The 20,654-nt window shown below is 34.7% G+C and overlaps 1 protein-coding gene across 2 annotated transcripts in view; it reads right to left on the minus strand.

Annotated features, from left to right (window-relative positions):
- Positions 1-802: 802 nt before the first annotated feature.
- Positions 803-20,654, minus strand: part of LOC112044725 (arf-GAP with dual PH domain-containing protein 1) — a 41,540-nt gene continuing 21,688 nt past the window's right edge. Inside the window, exons 4-8 of one of the 2 annotated variants that reach the window (XM_052885722.1) lie at positions 14,156-14,248; positions 10,789-10,965; positions 9,608-9,843; positions 8,994-9,188; positions 803-8,283 (exon numbers count right to left, since the gene is read on the minus strand). In XM_052885722.1, coding sequence (XP_052741682.1) covers positions 8,219-8,283; positions 8,994-9,188; positions 9,608-9,843; positions 10,789-10,965; positions 14,156-14,248 — 766 coding nt within the window. In that variant the 3' untranslated portion in view covers positions 803-8,218. The remainder of the gene's footprint in view (positions 8,284-8,993; positions 9,189-9,607; positions 9,844-10,788; positions 10,966-14,155; positions 14,249-20,654) is intronic. The other variant, XM_052885723.1, reaches the window with a different exon arrangement.

Consider the following 20,654-nt stretch of genomic DNA (forward strand, 5'->3'; position numbering starts at 1 on the left):
CCCTGCTGAGCTCGAGTCTCCTCTCAGAAGAGGGGTTAGGCCAAAAGTCCACCATGCTTGCCCAATGCGGATTGGCAGACTTCACACACGCATAGAATTAAGAATATTCCCTGGTATGCAGGTTTCCTCATGATGTTTTCCTTCACCGTTTGAGACACGTGATATTTAAATTTTTAACATGCACACAACTGAAAAGTTAGAGGTGCATGCCCCGGATTCGAACCCACACCCTCCGGAGTCGGAGGCAGAGTTCATATACACTGGGCTATCACGGCTCAATGTATACAAATACATACAAAAATACTAGCAGTTGGCCCGAGGTTTCACCCGCTTAGTTCCCATTACTGTGAGAATATAGATTAAAAATAGCCTATGCCACTCACAAATGAAGTGGCTAGTGGTTAAAGAATGTTCGAAATCGGTATAGTAAATTAAGAGATTACCACAACACAAACTTTACCTCTTTATAACATTAGTATAGATTTTCATACAAACTATCATCCCCTCTTTACCTTATGGACCCTATATGCAGGTACCTATTAGTGCCAATAGTTTAGACAGTGTGCTAATCTGGGCTGAATCGATTTTTATAAGACTTTCATTGATAATATAGAAGAGGTTATTGAGTGTTGCCCAATAAAAATATAGGCTACTTTATCTTGGAATTCTTGTGAGATCACAATTATCGTGGAATAAACCGTGTTTATTATTTTTGTATGACAGAAATGTCTATGGCAGAACTTATTCCGGGTCAGTATCTATGAAACACTATTGGTATGAGGAACATGAAATAAAAGAAATCTTTTAGCCGGTGAAAAGTTTTATTAATCCTAGTTAAATAGTCAATTACAGTATGTATTATGCCTGGGCACACTAAAATGATATTTACAACAAAAATAATAATAGAAATTTAACTTAAGCGAGGCAACGTTTTGGTAATTTGTTTAAATAATTATACTAAATCACTACTTTACTCATAACTAAAACTATAACTAATCTCTATAGGCCTTAATAATACAAGCGCAGTAGAGATGTCAAAAAAACTTGTGATTTATAAGTAATGTAATTTTTGGAGTTTACTCCTTAAGAATCGATTTGTCAAATACATATAGCCCCCGGTATGAAAAAAATATGGGCAGTAAAATAACGATAAGCGAATGACATATTCTGCGCACCTTTCACCGTGCGCTGCCGTCGCTTTTCAGGCGTAGATATTGAGACGTACATAGTGTATACTGCAAAGCAACATACACCTATTTAGACAGTCGATCTGAATGAGTTAACTCCATTCGTGCGTCGGATCTGACACACACTTTTTTTGGTAATTCGTCCACTCAATTACATGACCGTTATGTTTCTTTTTTAATCATTCGGAAAGTTAGCTTTTGACAGCGAATGCACCTGACGTGCGAGTGCAGATGGTATTGGCAATTTGGAAGAACTATGGTTTATTTAAATTGGCCTTGATTGGTTTGTACACAACAGTTAGTAGAAAAAAAAATCCCTACTTTCATTCTCTTTAATTTAGAGCTCGGGTTGAGGGTTTCTCGAACTTTCGGCTTTACGAACCCCTGTTAAAATTTCCAAGTGACAGCGAACCCCTTACTAACTAATGAAACCCCAAAAAGTAAAAAATAAAGTTGATTGTTGAAGAAAAAAAGGTCTTGTGAAAGTGTCTTTGATTTTTGTCGCAAATGTTAGGAGTAATTTTGGATAATTTTAACCATGATTCTGACTCGGTACCAAATATCAAGCCACGATTACATAAATCTTGTCGCGAAATGCCGTCAAATGGCGAACCCCTAGGGGTTCGCGTACCCCAGTTTGAGAAACCCTGATTCAGAGTGATTTTAGACTCGATTCGAGTGAATCTATTATTATGAAGTAAAAAACTGCATACATTTCAAGATGGCTTAACTTACATGATTTTATCGGAATATAACCGACTATTCTACCGATGCGGGTTTTCGTGATCTTCTTCTTACGGCCAGTTTCTTCATCGCAAGTAACAGTCAAAGTAACGTCATAAATCAAAAGTGACGGTCTTATTCACTGAAAAATAAAGTCTTCTTTACTACTTACTACTTTTACTGTTACTTTAGCTTTGAGAAGAGCACATGAAGAAAGTGGCTGTTAATGTGCCAAATGCATAAGATACAAAATAGACTCCGCGCAACAAAAGAAGTCCCGCGGCTTAAACCTGAACTAAAATTGACAGCGCCTTACACAAATGTCAAGAAGACTGCCATTACCAAATGACAATGAGCGCCATTAAGACATTAGCGCTGCGTGCACGGGACTTGTTTTGCGGCGCGGAGTCTACCAGAAGTTTCGCCAGTGGCGTAGCGTGAGTTTTCGTCGCCAGGGACAAACTGTAAATTCTCTGTCTGGGGGCAGGGGCTGCCCTCTTTCCAATTAACCTTATCATCATTAACAACCCATATTCGGCTCACTGTTGATCACGAGTCTCCTCTCAGAACGAGAGGGGGTCAATTGACAAAATCGTTTGCCGCCGCCCCGTTTCGTATGCCGCCTGGGGCAAATGCCCCTTTTGCCCCCCAAATCGCTACGCCACCGCGTTTTTTTTTAAATTCATGACAATTACTCATGACAATTTAGATATTATTGTATGGTTGATTTATTATATTACTCTACTAAAGTCAATATGTGTTATTATAGTGGCAGTAATATAATTTAATTATATTAATTAATTTATACTAAGATTTATACTATAATAAATAAGTAATAACTATCCATTACATTGATTACTATCATCAGCCTAATTGATATCCCACCTCTGGGCAAACTTAAAGCAAAGTGATGTAGAGTGAAGATTCCACCACCCTACTCCATTTTGGGTTGGCGGATATAAACTAATAATAATTATTAATATTTTTTTCTCGGTTTGTGATGGATTTCGTGTACATTACAAGTTACAACAGTTTACAAGTAGTCATTGAGACGATTTGTAGTCAATTCTACTAATAGGTATAAAAAGTGTTTAACATTCATACAGTATTATACTTCTCATCAAAAAAATCAAAACAGCCCACCTGAATATTACTTGCGAGCTGTTTCGGTTTTCTTTTGTTGAGAAGTATTTTTTAAATATTTATTAATTTATTTAATTCTTACGCAGTCGCGTTTTTAATTCAAAATTTAAAACAATATATCATTAATTTAATCAAACTTTTTGTAAGTAGTAAGTATAAATTAATGTATAAATAACATTTTAAAAAGAATATTAGATGCAGGTATTTAATTACACTTATATCTTGACGGTTTCGCTTTGTTTTTCAAGTGTGTATATCCTTAATAAATAAATTACTTATTAATACCCAAAACATAAATAAACAGTAAACAGAGCTATTACAATTAAATAATATGTATTTGCGACGCTCTATGAAGGTCATCATGACGACTGATAATGTTACATAGTGGTAGAAGTGGCGTAATCATTAAAACAATTTAGCTAAAAAAAAAGTTATCAACTAACTACGAGTAACCCTATTCAAAATATTGGCTCTCAATTTATAAAGATCGCAAAAAGTCGTATATATCGAATATACGACTTTTGCCTGCTTTTACGTCTATTGACCTCAAACAGATTCGACTTCACTATAGAATAGTGTACAGAATAATAAGCAGTTTTATCTTTAAAAATGGGTACTGATTATATAAATCATTATTTTTATTGACACGTCCATGCTGACAACAAAGTTCGGAATTTATAATTTCCTAGAACATAACCGTCAACTGTTTCATAACTTAATTCGCGGCAAAAACATCAAAACGGCCTTCATAGAGTGTCACAGTAATTGATATTTATTGCGTGGCTTATTGAAATGTAAGGCTTACATTTTCAAGAAAGTTCTAGACGAGTACCATGGTTTCGATATTCTAAATAAAATCTTTAATTAATCGTCTCATAATAAATACTTTGTAAAAATAAATAAACGGTCATACATATTTGAAAAAGAGGTCTTTACAATTGAACTTTTATAAAAGTTTCATCAATTAAATTAAAAAAAAATTCATTTGTCTATATGTTACAATAAATTCTCGTATTTATCGGAAACAGTCATTAACAGGAAAACGTTACTTATCTTTTGTTGTTTTAATTTATATTATATATGATTTTTTTTGGAATTACCACAAATCCATAAGGAAAACCTATACGATATACGATATTTTGACATCAAAGCCATTAAATAATAAATAGTTTCGATATAGTGGATAAGCCCGTAATAATCAAAATAAAATAGTGATATGACGTAGGTACCCACATATATCAATAGTTTTACATACATACACAAATATTTAGTTAATATGTCTAATTGTATATCATATGACATCATACATAAATACGTTACCCCCTAAACAATCGTCACATGTTGTAGCGTTTGGAATAGGTCCCGCAAGAAAATTAGCTTATTAAGAAATATATTTTAATAAATATACTAAATTTGCCTATACATGCTTACAGCACTGTACCACAATGTGCTTGCAACAAGCATAACTTAGTATTTGCATTAATTTAATTGATTTAATCATCGAAATTAATCGCAACTAATTTTTAATTAAATTTACTGAAACAAGCAACTTATTATTTTTATTAGTACTTTAAGACAGAAAGTATTAAAATACTTTATTAGCTTTGGGGTAGTTAAGCAAATGGGGGTATTACGAAATAGTAGTGTAAGAAAAGGTAGTCCGAGACTGATATGACGACACTCGACTATCGCGTGTTGCCTCGTCCCGACGCTAGGTGTCGCGAGTTGTTTCCGTGAAGATATTAGAGTGGGGGCACTCGAGCTAGAGATCGCTTGCCGTTTCAGTGTTGCAGTGGCGGTCTTTCAGTCAACATCTCTTGTGGAGTAATCCTTTTCGGGTTACTCTGAATTAGGCAAAGAATCTCTCTCTCTCAAGCAGTGAATTCTGTTTTATTTTGTTTACATCTTAAATTGATTTGGCGATTAAATTGTTCTGCTAAGAAGTTCCACATTGGTGTTTTAAATCCACACTCCTGAGTTTGCTAAATGTAGATTATAAAACGGTGGCACTAAAGCCAAACCGAGGTTTATATTGCAGATATGAGATTTTTAAAACCAAGTAATGCACATGTTTATACTATGTTTTAATGCAATAGGTAACTATGAAACATTTAAGCAAAAGAAAACTGTTACTTGGTTATGTGAATGAAAATCAATCATTTATTTTTGCAAGAAATAAAATGTAAAGAATACAGAGTTACCCAGTCCCATAAAGGAAAACCAATAAAATGACCTGACTTGAAAAGTTGCCACAAAAATTATAATCGAATGATTTAGTATTCCCCTGAGTATTCGGATTTTCGTAATTACCCCAACGCACCTAACTCAAGTCAATTTTATTCCCTTTGTGTTAAATTTCATTGGATGTTCTTTGTTGTATCAAATAGTTTAAAATTCCTGTAATACGAATTATCCGTATCTTATTATTGCTCCCTGTAGATTTACCGAAATCGAAGACTGTTTTAAATATAATTTTCCTATTAATAAATAATAATATACAAGCACATTGCTCTTCATAAAGTGCAGTTTGACCTTAGAGGCTTACACACTACTTATTATTAAATTATTATTATTCACTTATGGCTTACAAAGTAATTTGCATGATAATTTCGCCAAGTTTTTGCTAAGTGCTATACACATCGATCCCGTTAGATTTTACTTAATTATATTGAAAAAGGTCCTAAAATGTCAGCTAGTCGCGTCTGTCACTGCTTTTTCTTAACATTTATATTATACCATGATTGCGATTTATTACGTGATTACATATTCATCATATGTGATGATGTAGGTACAAGTTATTATAATTCGCAGTACTCTAGATTGGTTTGTACCGATTGCCGACTAAGTCGCTTGATGAAAACTCGATATTAGGCTTGAATGCGCGATAATTCTTATCAATAAGAATCTTGATTTTAGAAACAATTACGAAGATGGGCAGAAGTTTGCAGGCGAATAACATGAGCTTTTCAGGTATTTTTTGGCTCTTAAGGCTCCTTAATAAATATGAAAGCCTACATGAAATCGACAATTTATTATCAGTTAATTTATCTCCAATATAGGATCGTAATGAGTCCTCTCATTACGATTTAATATTGAAGAAGAAATTTTGTATTTTATAGAAACTGTACTAGGTACCTAACCTAGTTAAAACCACTTGTCGGCCTAGAACTCGAAGGAAGGAAATGAAGAATCGAGACGTCACCCTTAAGGCCGTCTGTGAGTTGTGACCGTGGTTGGATCGTGGTTGCGGTGTGCATTAAGCTTTATAATGATTTGCCTAAAAATGTTATACTAGTGCCTGTAAAATATTACTACTGATAATAGTGGCATAAATAAACCATGATTTCCTACAACAATATTTAAATCCTATTTTAGATGTTAAGCGTTATTCTCTAATTTTTTTATCAATTTACGATATTTCCCTAAATGATTATATTTAAATATTTTATTGATCTACTTACTGATTTTCAGATTGAAGATATTATTCATTAGGTTTCAGATGTTTTTTTAGTATTTCCCAAGAATTGTATTATCCCTGTTGAAATGCGTTGTGTTGTTGTGGTAATATTCTTTAGCGTAAATGATTAAGGCTCATACTATCATTTATGAGAAAGTAGAACTATATTGTTTATGATAGTTTACATACTAGAATATTAATTGATTACGGGTCATATTATAATTATAATATAGCTTCAGATACACGATTAATTTATTTACTTCATACTTCGTACAAAATCTACCGTTCCATTATAATTTATTTGATTAAGTATAGATTATATGACAATTATAGGCATATCACCTATATATTTCAATTATATTGCTTAGAACACTAAAGCGTTAGAATAAGATATTAATTTAATTCACTGTACGAGTAAATTGTACTACGTACGAATAATTTAACTATACGAAATCCCTGTACAATGTCTTTTCCATATAATCGAGAGAGCAATAAATAAATTTAAAATACGTTTCAGGATAATTAATGAATTTAAAGCAATTTTGTAACACAAACATATGTTTGCTATAAATAAAACGTCACACAAACATATTCAGCATTCAACAGTCATAGCATTATGGAGGGTAGAGTTAGAAGAACCATCTTTGTACGAAAATGCGGTGAAATGTATGAACGGTGGCAGCACTGTAGCGTAGACAAATAAGTCTATAGACAACTGATTCGTGTTCCGTTGGTAATTGGGCAGTACAATATAATAAAACCGCCCTTAAGTAAAACTGCTAGGTATATTTATAAGTGCCAACCTTTAGGCCTATGAAGCGCGCTAAAAGATCAGGGCCTGTAGCCTGTATTCTTTTTCTGCACACGCTAACGCATTATAAACTAAAAAAAATGTATGGGAATGACAGATCCGATCGATAACTTGATCACGTGACCGTTTGATAACAAATGTCGTTCCCATACATTTTTGAATTTTCGTAGCGCTATCTATTGTAGAAAGAGAATCGACATGCCACATAACTACAGGCCAAGCTATAACTTCGTTATCTCTTTCATACCATCGCAACGAAAGATAGAGCAATATTTACGGAAATATATTTTTACTTTTTCTCCTTTGGTCTACCCTCCACACACTTGTAAAATTAATAAATATACCTACTGCATAATAAATTTCCTACGCAAGCACAATACTACAAAGGTATTTTAAATATTAATGATTTTTTATTCAACTAGGTCTGATATATTGAGCATGCAGTCTGGTTTTAAAATTTAAAAACAAATTTTTGCACCTGCATATTATACAATACACAGAAAATGTACTTAAAAACACAATAATAATAATTTATGTATAAAATACAGATTCAGTCCCTTCGCTATTGTTTATATAAATTATATAATTTTAAAAATTAAATATGATATAAATTATTTACAATTAAATCTTATTAACATTCAAATCTTACTGTAAACTTATATTCAACAAAATTAAATAATAAAAAAATATTGTAATGTTGAAATGAAACAATTTATTTACAAATAAAATATTCTAAAAATACGTCTGTGGGTAAAATAATTTTCCATTTAACATAATTTAATTTTCAATCGAAAATATTGTATAGAATAATTAATTATTATTATTTTTTAAAGCAATCAAAATATAAAGTTATCTGTAAGTTACATTGTGATGCTTAAAATTAAAAAATAAATTAAACTACCTCCCTGAAAATATGCTGATAGAATTTGACGTGGTGCGTTTGCGTACGAGGGTAGCTTCAACTGAAAATAAATGAACAAACTATAAACATCAAATTAATAAAACAAATAAATCAAAAATATACCTAAAAAAACGAGTGTGTAGAACACACGATTAAAGTAAAATTTTCAAAAATCAAATAATACATGAAAGAGAAACTTAAAAATTAGAAGCGGTTAGCAGCGCCATCTCTCGTATCGGACTCGCCGTTAGAAGACTAAACAGATTCGGCGCTGGGGTTACTTGTGTACACGTTTAGCAGTGTTACTACAGATGGCGCTTTTAAAGTTAACGGTACGTCATTTCGATTACACTTTTCGTAACACATGCATCAGCTTTAAATAAAAGAAAGTAAATATAATTTTTTTATTCTTGAAGCGTGTTTCTTTTACATTTTTAGTCACTCAAGTATTCTGAGGGCCTAGTGACAGTTTGATACTGTTACTATCGCGTTAACGTAAACGCGAATTTCTAAGGAATTAAAACAGCACCATCTAGTGGCACTACTGTACAACTGTTCTTTTCCATATAAATTCGCGTTTACGTTAACGCGATAGTAATAGTATGAAAATATTGAAAACTTAAATCCTACCTGCTGCGCCTGCGCCAAAAATTCATTTTATTTGGAATTTTCACGTTCAATCAATATAATCGCTTCTTATAGTCCGAGAGCCCTTTAACTAATAGTCTAAGAGGTCACAACAAAGTGTTCTCTCGGCTTAAAAATACTTACTTGTGGATTCTTGTGGTGTGAGTGGTCTCTTCAAGGTTTGCTGTATGACCGCGAGCCAGCCAGCTCTGTCCTCGTGTGTGGTGGCAGCGAGACAGAACGTACGCTCCGGCGTGATGAGGTGGAAGGGAAACCGTGCTTCCTTACATCCATTGCCTGTGTTTGATACTTTGATATGATATCCGCTTGATTCGTGTCCTGTAATATGTAAAGGGATATTTGTTAGAAAAAACCTTTTTATTTTTTTTTATAGAAAGACGCGCGTGACTTGGCTAAGGTTTGGTTGTTGGATCTTTAAGATGGCGCGCATTGTACGAAGGTTCTTTCTTCAGCCCTGTGTGCCGGTTACTTGGGTCCTCAAGCACAGACTACATAGTAGGTCCCAAAACATGGCAGGGAGGTAGTTTATACTTGGTAGGCGTTAGTAATAAAGGATTTTGCGACAGGGCCGGATTAAAGATGTTTAAGGCCGGATGAAGTCGCGGGCGGCCGCTAGTTCGATAGCGTTTAATAAAACGACTTATAGAACATTAACCGTTGACTTAACATTCCACATGTCAGTAAACTGAGCACAGTCAGCATTTTGGTAGTTTTTCATGAAACAAAAGAAAGCTTACCAATGAATATTTCTCCTTTGGGATAAGCGTCCAACGGTTCGTCGTGATACATCAGCTTCCTGTTGTCCAGAGTGAACCAGCGCCGTCGGTGTACGTCCGACGGTCGGGGCCCTGTCTTCCATAGCCAGCCTTCTCGCGCGAAGTCCTTCGGCAAACGCAGTATGAGATCCGACTGGGGTGTTGACGGGAACGCCACTTGGAGTAAGTGGAGCTTCGCACAACGGATTGAAGTGTACCTGGAAATAATAGACAGATACTCGTAGATAGAGTAGCGAACACTGAAATTTTCTCGTAGGTAACCTGTTCATGTGGTTTTTTAGGCTGAATGTGTTTTGGACTGAGTACGTTAAATCAGGTATGTCTGTTAAACTCGTGGATTTTTAAAAGGTAACCCGATAGAAATCGGGTTGTTAGGAACCATCGCCCCTGGTAGATAGATAATTTTTTTATTGCACACAAAAAATATATAAGTATACAACTACAATCTAAAATAGGTACATATATTATATGCACAAAGGGGGTCTTATCGCTAAATAACGATCTCATCCAGACAACCCGCATTATAAGATTTTTTGTAAGAAAACCGATAGTGCAATAATTTTTGATACAATTCAATTCTTTATTGAGACTGTGAATTGTCGAAAGATTGTGGATCGATGGAGAGTCGAGTCTCAAGGATGGGTCGTTGGATACGAATCGTGGCTCAGGCGCAGTATCGTAATGTTTGGCAGTCCCTACAAAAGGTCTATGTCCTGCAGTGGACGTGCATCGGTTGATATGATGATGATGAAGTAGATGGAATTAATGAGCTGAGGTATATTCTTTAATTTCAAATATAGGTTTAGTAAAACGTCCCTTGTTGCAAATCGTGCCTTCTTGACTGCTTCGTTAGTCCAGTGGTCGGTCTATGTGGTTTTCGGATCACAAGTCCTGGGTTCGAATCCTAGGCGATACAGTTTTCCTTTCTCCAAAAAAAACATTTTTTTGGGAAATTGGTACCAACCCCCGAGTTTAGGAGAGCACGTGAAACCTACGATCGTTGATGATTTAACATTGTCACCGACCAATACGCTTTGAGGCAGCTTGGTGAGTGTAAGTCATATTCCATCTGCTATAAGGAAAAGGCTTGGGCGTATAATAAGCCGTTTAATAATAATAATATTGGTAATTGCAAATCTTACCAGCCGTTAATGACTTCGGGATCATCGTGATACACATAGATGTGTCTCGTGGAGCCGTCCTTCAAGAAGGTCAGTTGCATGGAGTTCATGTGACCTATTTTGGCGGGAGCGAACGATACGTTCAGCTCAGACAGCTTTAGAACACCTTTAGGCTCCTTATTTTCCTTAACGTGGTACCTAGGAATGAGGACAAATTATTTTATAAACAAGGATTTTCCCACGTACAAATTCCACACCATATCATACCATAGATAGGAAATAATATGTTAATACAAATATTTTTGTATCTATGGAAACCTCGTTGAAGCACTTAGGTTTTAAAATTAAAAAAAAAATTAAAATCACTTAAGAATTTTTGAATTTTACAAATTTTAAGGACTGTCTATCCTAACTAAATTCGTAGACAAAGAAAATATACAATTGATGTTATAAGTAAGTTATTTGTATATTTTCTTTATTTTCATTAGTATCCTTAATGCAATTTAGTTAGGATAGATAGTAAGTTAGTTAGGAGAATACACACATCGCTATCTAGGTTAAATAAGGGTTGAAAGTTTACATCGATTTCCACGCGGACGAAGTCGCGGGCATCCGATAGTATATGATAATATAGTTCCATCATAGAATAGCCTTGTCCGTCTATAGTCGACGGCCTCCGTGGCGCAGTGGTATGCGCGGTGGATTTACAAGACGGAGGTCCTGGGTTCGATCCCCGGCTGGGCAGATTGAGATTTTCTTAATTTGTCCAGGTCTGGCTGGTGGGAGGCTTCGGCCGTGGCTAGTTACCACCCTACCGGCAAAGACGTACCGCCAAGCGATTTTGCGTTCCGGTACGATGCCATGTAGAAACCGAAAGGGGTGTGGATTTTCATCCTCCTCCTAACAAGTTAGCCCGCTTCCATCGTAGACTGCATCATCACTTAACATCAGTGATCACTTAACTGGTGAGATTGTAGTCAAGGGCTAACTTGTAAAGAATAATAAAAAAAAAAAAATAGTCATAGAAATGAAATGGGGTATGATCTAATTTCCTCCAAAATCCGATCCGTTTGTATCTTTAAATGTACGAGTAACTTTAAATTACATTGTTTATTACGCTAGAGAGTATGCTATAGCGGCTGTGGTTTGTACAAAGAAATAGAAATGCCTGAAAATAAAGGAAAGCCGTTCCAAAGAAAAGAAAATACGTATGTAGGTATACAGCGTTTCAAACTATTATAGTACCTATGTGGTTTCGTACTCTTTGAAGCAGTAGACAACTAAATTCACAACGAGTATTTGAAATCACCCAGAAAGAAGAACCCATCATTTTATTTTTCACTATATTCACGAACCAGGGCTTGAACCGGTGAGTTTCATGAAGCTAAACTATCAATGAGGTAATAGAGGCTATAGGTAAAAATCTTTACTAAATAAATCATAGATTTAAGAGTCGGTACAAGTAAATAAACATATTAGAAAAACTGACAACATTAACACGTTGACGGACAGTACTGCCTGTAGGCGTCAAGCCAGTCAGAAGTAATACGACAGTACGCCCTTCGACGTCGATCTTTTGACTAGTTTAAACACAGTACGCCATACGACGTAAAATTTTACCGGCAATCATAAGGAAGGGCATGTTGTACTGTCACCGAAGATATATTTTAGACTTTGTACTGTCACCACACAATGTTAAAAAATCTGTTCAAAGAAAGTACCTGCACTCACACATCCAAATTTTATTGGCACCACCCTTACACACACTACGCCCATAGCCGTCGTGTTTTCATACATTTTGTTTAGTACTGCGCCACGGCGGTGCGCCGACAGGTCGTTACGTGATTTCGCGCGCAATTATTTTTTCGAACGTAAGTATTGTTTGTTTTCAACGTAATTTTATTGTTTTATGAATACAAAATACTAAAACTAGTATATTTGTTTATGCAAATAACTGATTTATGTTGCTAATGTATGTTTTCAATACCATTTAGTTGTAACACATTGTAAACTAATATTTTTGCAGATGGCATTTTCTCGCAATTCATATGAAAAAGAACAAAAGCGGATTCAGGACCTATTTGACGCTGTTTTGACTTCTGAATCGAGTCACGACCCCTTCGAAGATGATGGAGAATTCGGATCCGATGCCGATTTTCAACCATCTGGTGAAGTATCTTCGAGTTCCGAGGATTCACGTCTATATCCGTTCTGTCATATCATGTGTTATTATAATAGTTGCGCTGTGACGCTACGCCTATGGGCAATGTATGAAAAATAGTACTGTCTCAGCAACCATAACATGTGAGAGAGTACTGTCCGTCAACGTGTTAAACACATAAGCATAAAGACAACCTAGAGTTAGTCTATCAATAAATTACACTTGTTTTGTACAAATTATATTACCTAAATAACTTAGGTAAAGTTTGGCTAATGAAAGTAGTGACTGAAATCGCCCGCCAAATAAAAAAAAATCGGAGGAAATTCTCAAAATTATAGTGCAAATATTGGAATAATTGAGTTTATTGCTAGTATAGGTAGTAATGTATTCACAAACAAAAAAATTATTTGAACAAATTATGAAAACGCATGTTTTTTCATTTGTTTAAATTATTTTTTAAATTTGGCGGGCGATTTCAGTCTCTAGTTTCATTAGCCAGCTCTATGTTTCTAAACGAATTTTGTACGCTGGTAAAATGTCTTTTTTTTTTTAATTCAAGCTACTAAAGCTGATCACACACTAACACAAGACACAAACAACACTGAAACCCTCAATACCTTCTGAAAATGTGAAATTGTCGAACGTGCGATGAAGTTTAAGGCAATGAAATTCATGATAAAGCAGAATTGTTTGTGATGGATGATAATAGCTTAATGGTATAATGTTTTTTTATGATACTCATAGCCGCTGCACTGTACCACAAAGGTGCGATTTTATGGTAAAATTCCCGTTAATACTCTATAGAAATCAATATCTTCTCGGAAGATTATTAATGCATCTGAGGATATTCTGATCGAAATATTGCACTTTCTTGGCAGCAATGCATAGTGGTTAGTATTTATTACGCAAGATTACTTTGATCAAGTTAAAAAAATTTATACAAATTAACTCATGTAAAATTAAATTATGGTTAATTTAAATCCTTAAGGTAGTTTATTACTTATATGTATAGTATTAATGTTAAAGATGTTGTATGTAAATCAAATGTACGTAATGACAAATAAAGCGCAGTGTAGTCGGATATAAGTATACGTGAAGTCGACCGTTTAATTTCGGTCGAATTTTCTATAAGCTTAATTAATATTAATATAATACAGATTACGGTTTTAATTATAGGAAGTGCTTACATAAGTTTGTGCTTATTACCGTTAAATTCACGCTTCTTACCTCAAACGACCCAAGTTTTTGAGTCGGAGACGTTCGAAAATCCGACCGAGACAACCGGAAGCACGGCCGCAGCCGTCAGAAGCGTGGTGATACCTACGAACCATTCCGGATTAAGAGAAACTAAATTATTTACCAAAATACAAATACTATTATTTAATTTAATTTTATTTTATATCATCATTATTTCATTATTTTTTATTAATTTTATTATTCGTTGAATATTAACTACGGTTGTGTCTCTTTAAGAGTATATATTTATTGGAGTTTTTTTTTTTATTTAGAATGTTTTACCCGTATTTACAGATGCGCGAACAGCTTCACAAAATCGGGGCATTTTCCTGTTTATGATATGTTATTATAATCTTATATAACTTTATGGGAATAATTAACTATAAGCGTAAATAATATTTTGTTTCCGCATTAATATGTTTCGGATACTTTTTATTTATTTTTTTTTAAATATTTTTTTTGTGCACCTAACTTAGTTAACGAAGCAACGAACGAAGTCCAATCTTTAATTTGACAAGATTTGGTTTTTTTAACACCCACAGATTGCGTGTTTAACACAGATTCTTCAGACATTCTCATAAGTTTGGCTACGTCATTATTATAAGGATGCGTATAAGGAATACATTTTAAGATCTATTTTACAAAAAAAAAATTACTCCTATATATTCATTTTAGAACATATTGTTACAAGTTCCTCGATTAGAGTTGGCATTAATATTCATTATTTATGTTATTGTTGTGGGGAGGTAACACCGTCACGCTGCCAGTCGCGTTGGTGATTTTGTGCAATAATGTTTTGTGTTATAATTATTGTTTATCATAAATTGTTTTGTGTGGGTAATGGAAAACATATCGGGCAGGGAAGGTTATGTCGATGATCTAAAGGGATCCCTTAAACCTACTCCCAATGTCGCAAGTCCTGGGACCTGCGGCCTGACCGAGGTGGTTTCTTTGCCACAAAATGGTATAATCACTGTTGCTGCTACCCGTCACATCACAACATGTTCCGTGAACATTTTGAATTATTTTTGTTAAAGAATATAACCCCAGAGTTATGGGAAATGCTCCCTAGCACCCTGTATAACAAATAATAAAAACATTGTTTTTTGTTTTGTTTGTTAATTGGTCACCTTCGAATTGGCCTTGCTATTAGCTAAAACAAATATGCGACAAGAAATTAAAAACACCTATACAATAATTCAAATTCAAACGTGTCATTTGTACAAATACGAATAACTGCGTATTTTGCATATTTATACAATATAGACAAAAGCCACTTTTTAATCCACGATAAAACGCATAATGGAAAGACTGTTCAACGTCTTTAATGATATCTACTCATTACCATGATATGAATAATTTACGAGCTAAATTGATTTAATGTAATAAAAACTTTAAAGAAAATTAAATATTTCAACGCGTAAACAAAGGAAGAATACTATAATTATTATGTACGCAAGAAATGATTTGAATTAATGAATAATTAAAATAGGGAGATGTTGTTTAAAGTCCGAATTGACTTACTATAGCCATAGAGCGCTTGTAGAATGAATTGTAGCTTACCCAAGCATGGTTTTTAATTAATGACCTCTGCCTCCGATTCCAGAGGGTGTGAGTTCGAATCCGGCCCGGGGCATGCACCTCCAACTTTACAGTTATGTGCATTTTAAGAAATTAAATAAACCGTGTCTCAAACGGTGAAGGAAAAAACATCGTGAGGAAACCTGCATACCAGAAAATTTTCTTAATTCTCTGCCTGTGTGCGTGACATTGGCCTAACCCCTCTCATTCTGAGAGGAGACTCGAGAGGAGACAAGCTCAGCAGTGAGCCGAATATGGATTGATTATTTTTTTTTATAAACTCCTCATCAGCGATCACCGAAGTCGCGTTTTAGTTTTAGCGCAACTAACGAATAAAGTTTTTTTGTTGAACGAACTGGATTCAACACTGAGAGTCACGGGTTCGATGATCGACCCCGCCTGCTATCGTCATACCCACGGAGTCTTTTAGACTAATTGACGGGCAAACGGACTATTGATCATATTGAAAAGATAAATAATAAAAGACAAAATATAGGAAATGAAAAAGAACGATTTCACTTGTACAATCTATAATATAGTTACACTACAATTTAATCTAATCCCCCAAAACACGTTTGACGCCCCTAACCCTCTGTTATGCACGCCATTGACGGTCAATTATTCTCACGTTTCTGCAGCGCAAACGGTAGCGAAGACGTTTCATAAGTCGAGCCGCCTTGCACGCAGCGACCAATACACGATCAGTTATAGTCGTGGGTGCTGAAGAAACGTGAGAATAATTGATCGTCAATGGCGTGCATTAGATTGAGTCAATAAATGTTACTGGGTAATAGGTAACCACGTCGAACTACAAGATACTAATAATAACAATCATCGTGATACTTACCTTTCGTAAATTTGTACATGTATTGTGTTTTACGCGTTTAATAGAGCTGTGAGTGTGCATCTAGCCATGTTACATTCAATTCTCTTTCTACAATAGTTAACGCATGTAAATAGAAAACGTATTGGACTGACATCCGTTATTGATAGGTAACGTGATCAACATATCATTGTATCATTTCCATTTTTAATACTTATTTGCCCCATCTTTTTTTTTATACATAACCAAGCGGACGCCCGCGTCTTCGTCCGCGTGGAGTGCGCGTCTGTCTTTTTCGGGATAAAAAGTAGCCTATGTATTAATCCAGACTATAATCTATCTGATTGATAGGTGATTCGGTTCAGTGGTCGCGGCGTGAAAGAGTAACAAACATTCATATCATCAAAATCATCAGTTTTTTTGCAAATCTCGGGAAATTTTTTTCGGGACACAGAGAGCCTATGTATCCAGAGTAAAATCTATTCATTCCAAATTTTAGCTAAAACGCTTCAGTAGTAGCGGCGTTAAAGAGTAACAAACATCCAAAAAACATACAAACTTTCGCGTTTATAATATTAGTAGGATATAGGAAGGAATAGAATAGAATACCTGTTCCTCTACATTTAGTCGAAAAGACTGTGTTAAGAGTAGGTACACAATAGGCCAGCGGGCTGGGATCGAACTACCTCTCAGTGACGAATCCGCCCCCTTTACCATTGAGCCATTGGAGCTTTAACTTCTCGAATTGAAGTTCTCGAAGCGTTAGCGTTTGTAGAAAGATTATCTATACATATATGTAACATGGTTAAAGGCCTTAAACTTCTAGTAAATGTAACACTTGCGTCAGAACATCTCGATTTTTTTCTAAATACTTATAAATAGCTGACGCCGCGCGGTTTCACCCGCGTGGTTCCCGTTCCCGTAGGAATACGGGGATAAAATATAGCCTATAGCCTTCCTCGATAAATGGGCAATCTAACACTGAAAGAATTTTTCAAATCGGACCAGTAGTTCATGAGATTAGCGCGTTCAATCAAACAATAACTCTTCAGATTTATAATATTAGTATAGATATATTTTCCCATAAATTCAATTCTCAATATTACTTTCAGTTTACGAGTAGGCTTATCTTTTATGTAGCAAAGGAAAATACCTACTATTCTCTAACATGGTGTAACCATGGCGTAGAATGTCTTACGTCTATGGCAATCACTGTGCAAGGTTTGCGTAGGCACCGCGTAGGCTAACTGACGTCAGTTTTACTACTTTTACGAGTACATAGTTATGTGTAACTCTTCTACACGTCAGTACTATGTAGTTAGGCGAACGTAATAACAAGTTTACAGCATTTCTGCGCACGTCTACATCAGAAGAATGTAGGATCTGACGTGTGTTTTTTTCACCTGATTATAATTAATTTGCCAAGCCTAGCAATAGATGTTTGCGTCATTCGCAGTGATGTAAAAACATTGCTTTCTTGGAAATTTTGTTAAGATTTTCTTGTGTTTTCTTGATAGTTTTCTTTGCCCTACATACATATCAACCCACTACACATCATGAAACTTTATAACCGACTTCAAAAAAGAGGAGATTCTCAAGTAGATCGGTATGTTGTTCTTTTTAACACGGATAAATTAGCTTCACTTGTAACTAACTATGTATGTAAGAAAATCTTGGAATCTTAATATGACCCGCTTCCCAGTCTTCGATTAGGATGAAATTTTGCACACGCTCTGAGTTCTGACTAGCTAAGAAACGTCATTACAAATCCAGTAAGGTTGAAATACACCCCCATGATATGGATATCAAATAAAAGGCTTTGCAGTCAGGAATACGACAAAAATAGTCACGTGACTTAAATCCAATATGACGGACGTCTAAGACAGTGCTAAAAGCGTTTTTTTTAGTTTTTTAAACTAATAAATTACTTATGTATGTACACCGATTACTCGAAGACGTTTGACGTTTTTTCGTTTAAAAGGGTATACTCCCCAGTTGTTTAGCACTTAGGATTTTGTAACTCCTAAGGCGGTGAAGGGGATGGCACTTGAAATTTCAAGCGAAGTTGCGAAATTTATATTGTAACAATTATACGCCTACGACTTAGTCCGATGTCTATAATCAATAACTTGTTTCTCCTACGTAATGTAGAAAAGAAATCCTAAATAAACAATTGATGTGAGCGAAATGACAAACAAGCGTTTTAAAATTGGATCTGTCTAAGCCAGTTTTTGGTATTATTAATAAATGTATTAGTACTCAACATAATACCTCTTACAAATGTTAAAAATTCCTAGATATTTAAAAGGAGATGGCCCAAAATGTATGGAGCCCAGGATCAGTCATTGTACCCTGGCGGAAATAAAAGAAAATATTTTTTTTAACTATTTCTGATTATACAAATCTACGAATTTACTTTAATTCTTTCGAAATAATATTCAATCTCTCTCAAGAAATGCAACACTAATATGGGTATTAATAGCGGATTGATGACGTTTTCAATGCAGTAGTCGTTTTGACGTTTGTTGTGAATTGTCATGTCATAGTTGCTTTAAAGGCGCCATCTTGATATCACTCAAAACTTTAGTTTTAATTTTATTTATTTCTTTTTATTAAGTTATAAATATTTACTTATTTAGATTTTAATAAAATCCTTGTATTTTTTAAATTTTAATGATACGGAGTACAAGAGTGGACCCGAAATGGACCATCTCCTTACCAATCCAAAGTGAAACGTAATAGCATTTTATTGGCACAGTAGTACGAGTAGGTACTATTTCTTGCAAATAATTTGTTGTTTATCGTCTTTGTCGGTCGCATATTCGTCTTGTTTGTTTTAGTCAGTTAACAAATAATAAAAAATATATAAGTTACTAAAGGCCAACTTTATAGGAACGTGACAGACCTTTTTATCGTAATTGTGATAGGTTTTTTAAATTTATCAATGAATATTTGAATGAAAATATGCATTATCTTTATTGAGCTGATAAGGAATTTTTGGAATTTTTTATTACAACCACAAACATTGCTAACCGGCTTAGAGTTTGTTAAAATTTACTCGAATGTCGTATGGAGTAATTATTACAAATTTCGTTACTTCGTCTCCGTTATCATGATTAATACGTGCTCTGATTGTGTGCAATAAAAATATAATAAATCTAAATTTCATAAGTATTTCGTAACATTGAGTAATGCTAGTTTCACGGGCGATATTTGCGCATAGAGCAGTCATTCTAGTTAACCTAGGAGAATTACGTAGAGCGAAGACAAATATTTGTAGGCTCTTGACGTAGCCACAGAGGTGTGGAACTTTTCGTAAATCGTACGTCACAAGACACCACAGACAAATGAGGCTCGTTCAGAGTCAACGCCCTTGACGCCGCACGAAAGTGCTCCTTAACGTCAAACCATAAATCTCATTTTATCAAGCCCATGATAAACATTGTAACAACTGTGACAAAAGTACAAAACGGACTTTACACCTTATCAACCTTATCAACGCGAGAATTTGGTAAACAACATTCGCAATTGTTGGCAAGAGTATTAACAGATTAAATAACAACTCTTTACAGTTTATTTAACTATTTCATCACTTGGCGAAATCGCATTGTGAGCGCAGTTTTCTGTAGTGGCTAATATCGCGTAATAGATACTTAGTTAGAATGTATGTCAATAAAAAGCAATTGGATTAAGACGGATTTCACAAATACATGTCGATGTAAATATCTCTGATTGCGTGTGATGGGCAAACATTGAAATGATATATGGCGATGAACTAAACAGCATGCATGTTAAATTGACATTAAACATCATAATTGCACATTGATTCTACAGTTTCAAAAACATCCTGTGTCATGTATAAGAGAATAAGATAATTTAAGCCGGATTTACATTGCGAAACTACTTTTATTACTGTATACATACTGTAAGCTTTCAGGAAAATTCATTAGCATTAAAATTGATACAGTAAAATGTTCAGTATCGGAATAAATATGGCATTATCAAATGTTCGAACTTCGTGAACAAATGTTGCTGGTATTCTGTTTCAATATTGCAGCTCTAATAACTTAATAAGACTGTTTCATT

This window comes from Bicyclus anynana, chromosome 15 (assembly GCF_947172395.1).
Source record: "Bicyclus anynana chromosome 15, ilBicAnyn1.1, whole genome shotgun sequence".
Classification (NCBI taxonomy): Eukaryota; Metazoa; Arthropoda; class Insecta; order Lepidoptera; family Nymphalidae; genus Bicyclus; species Bicyclus anynana.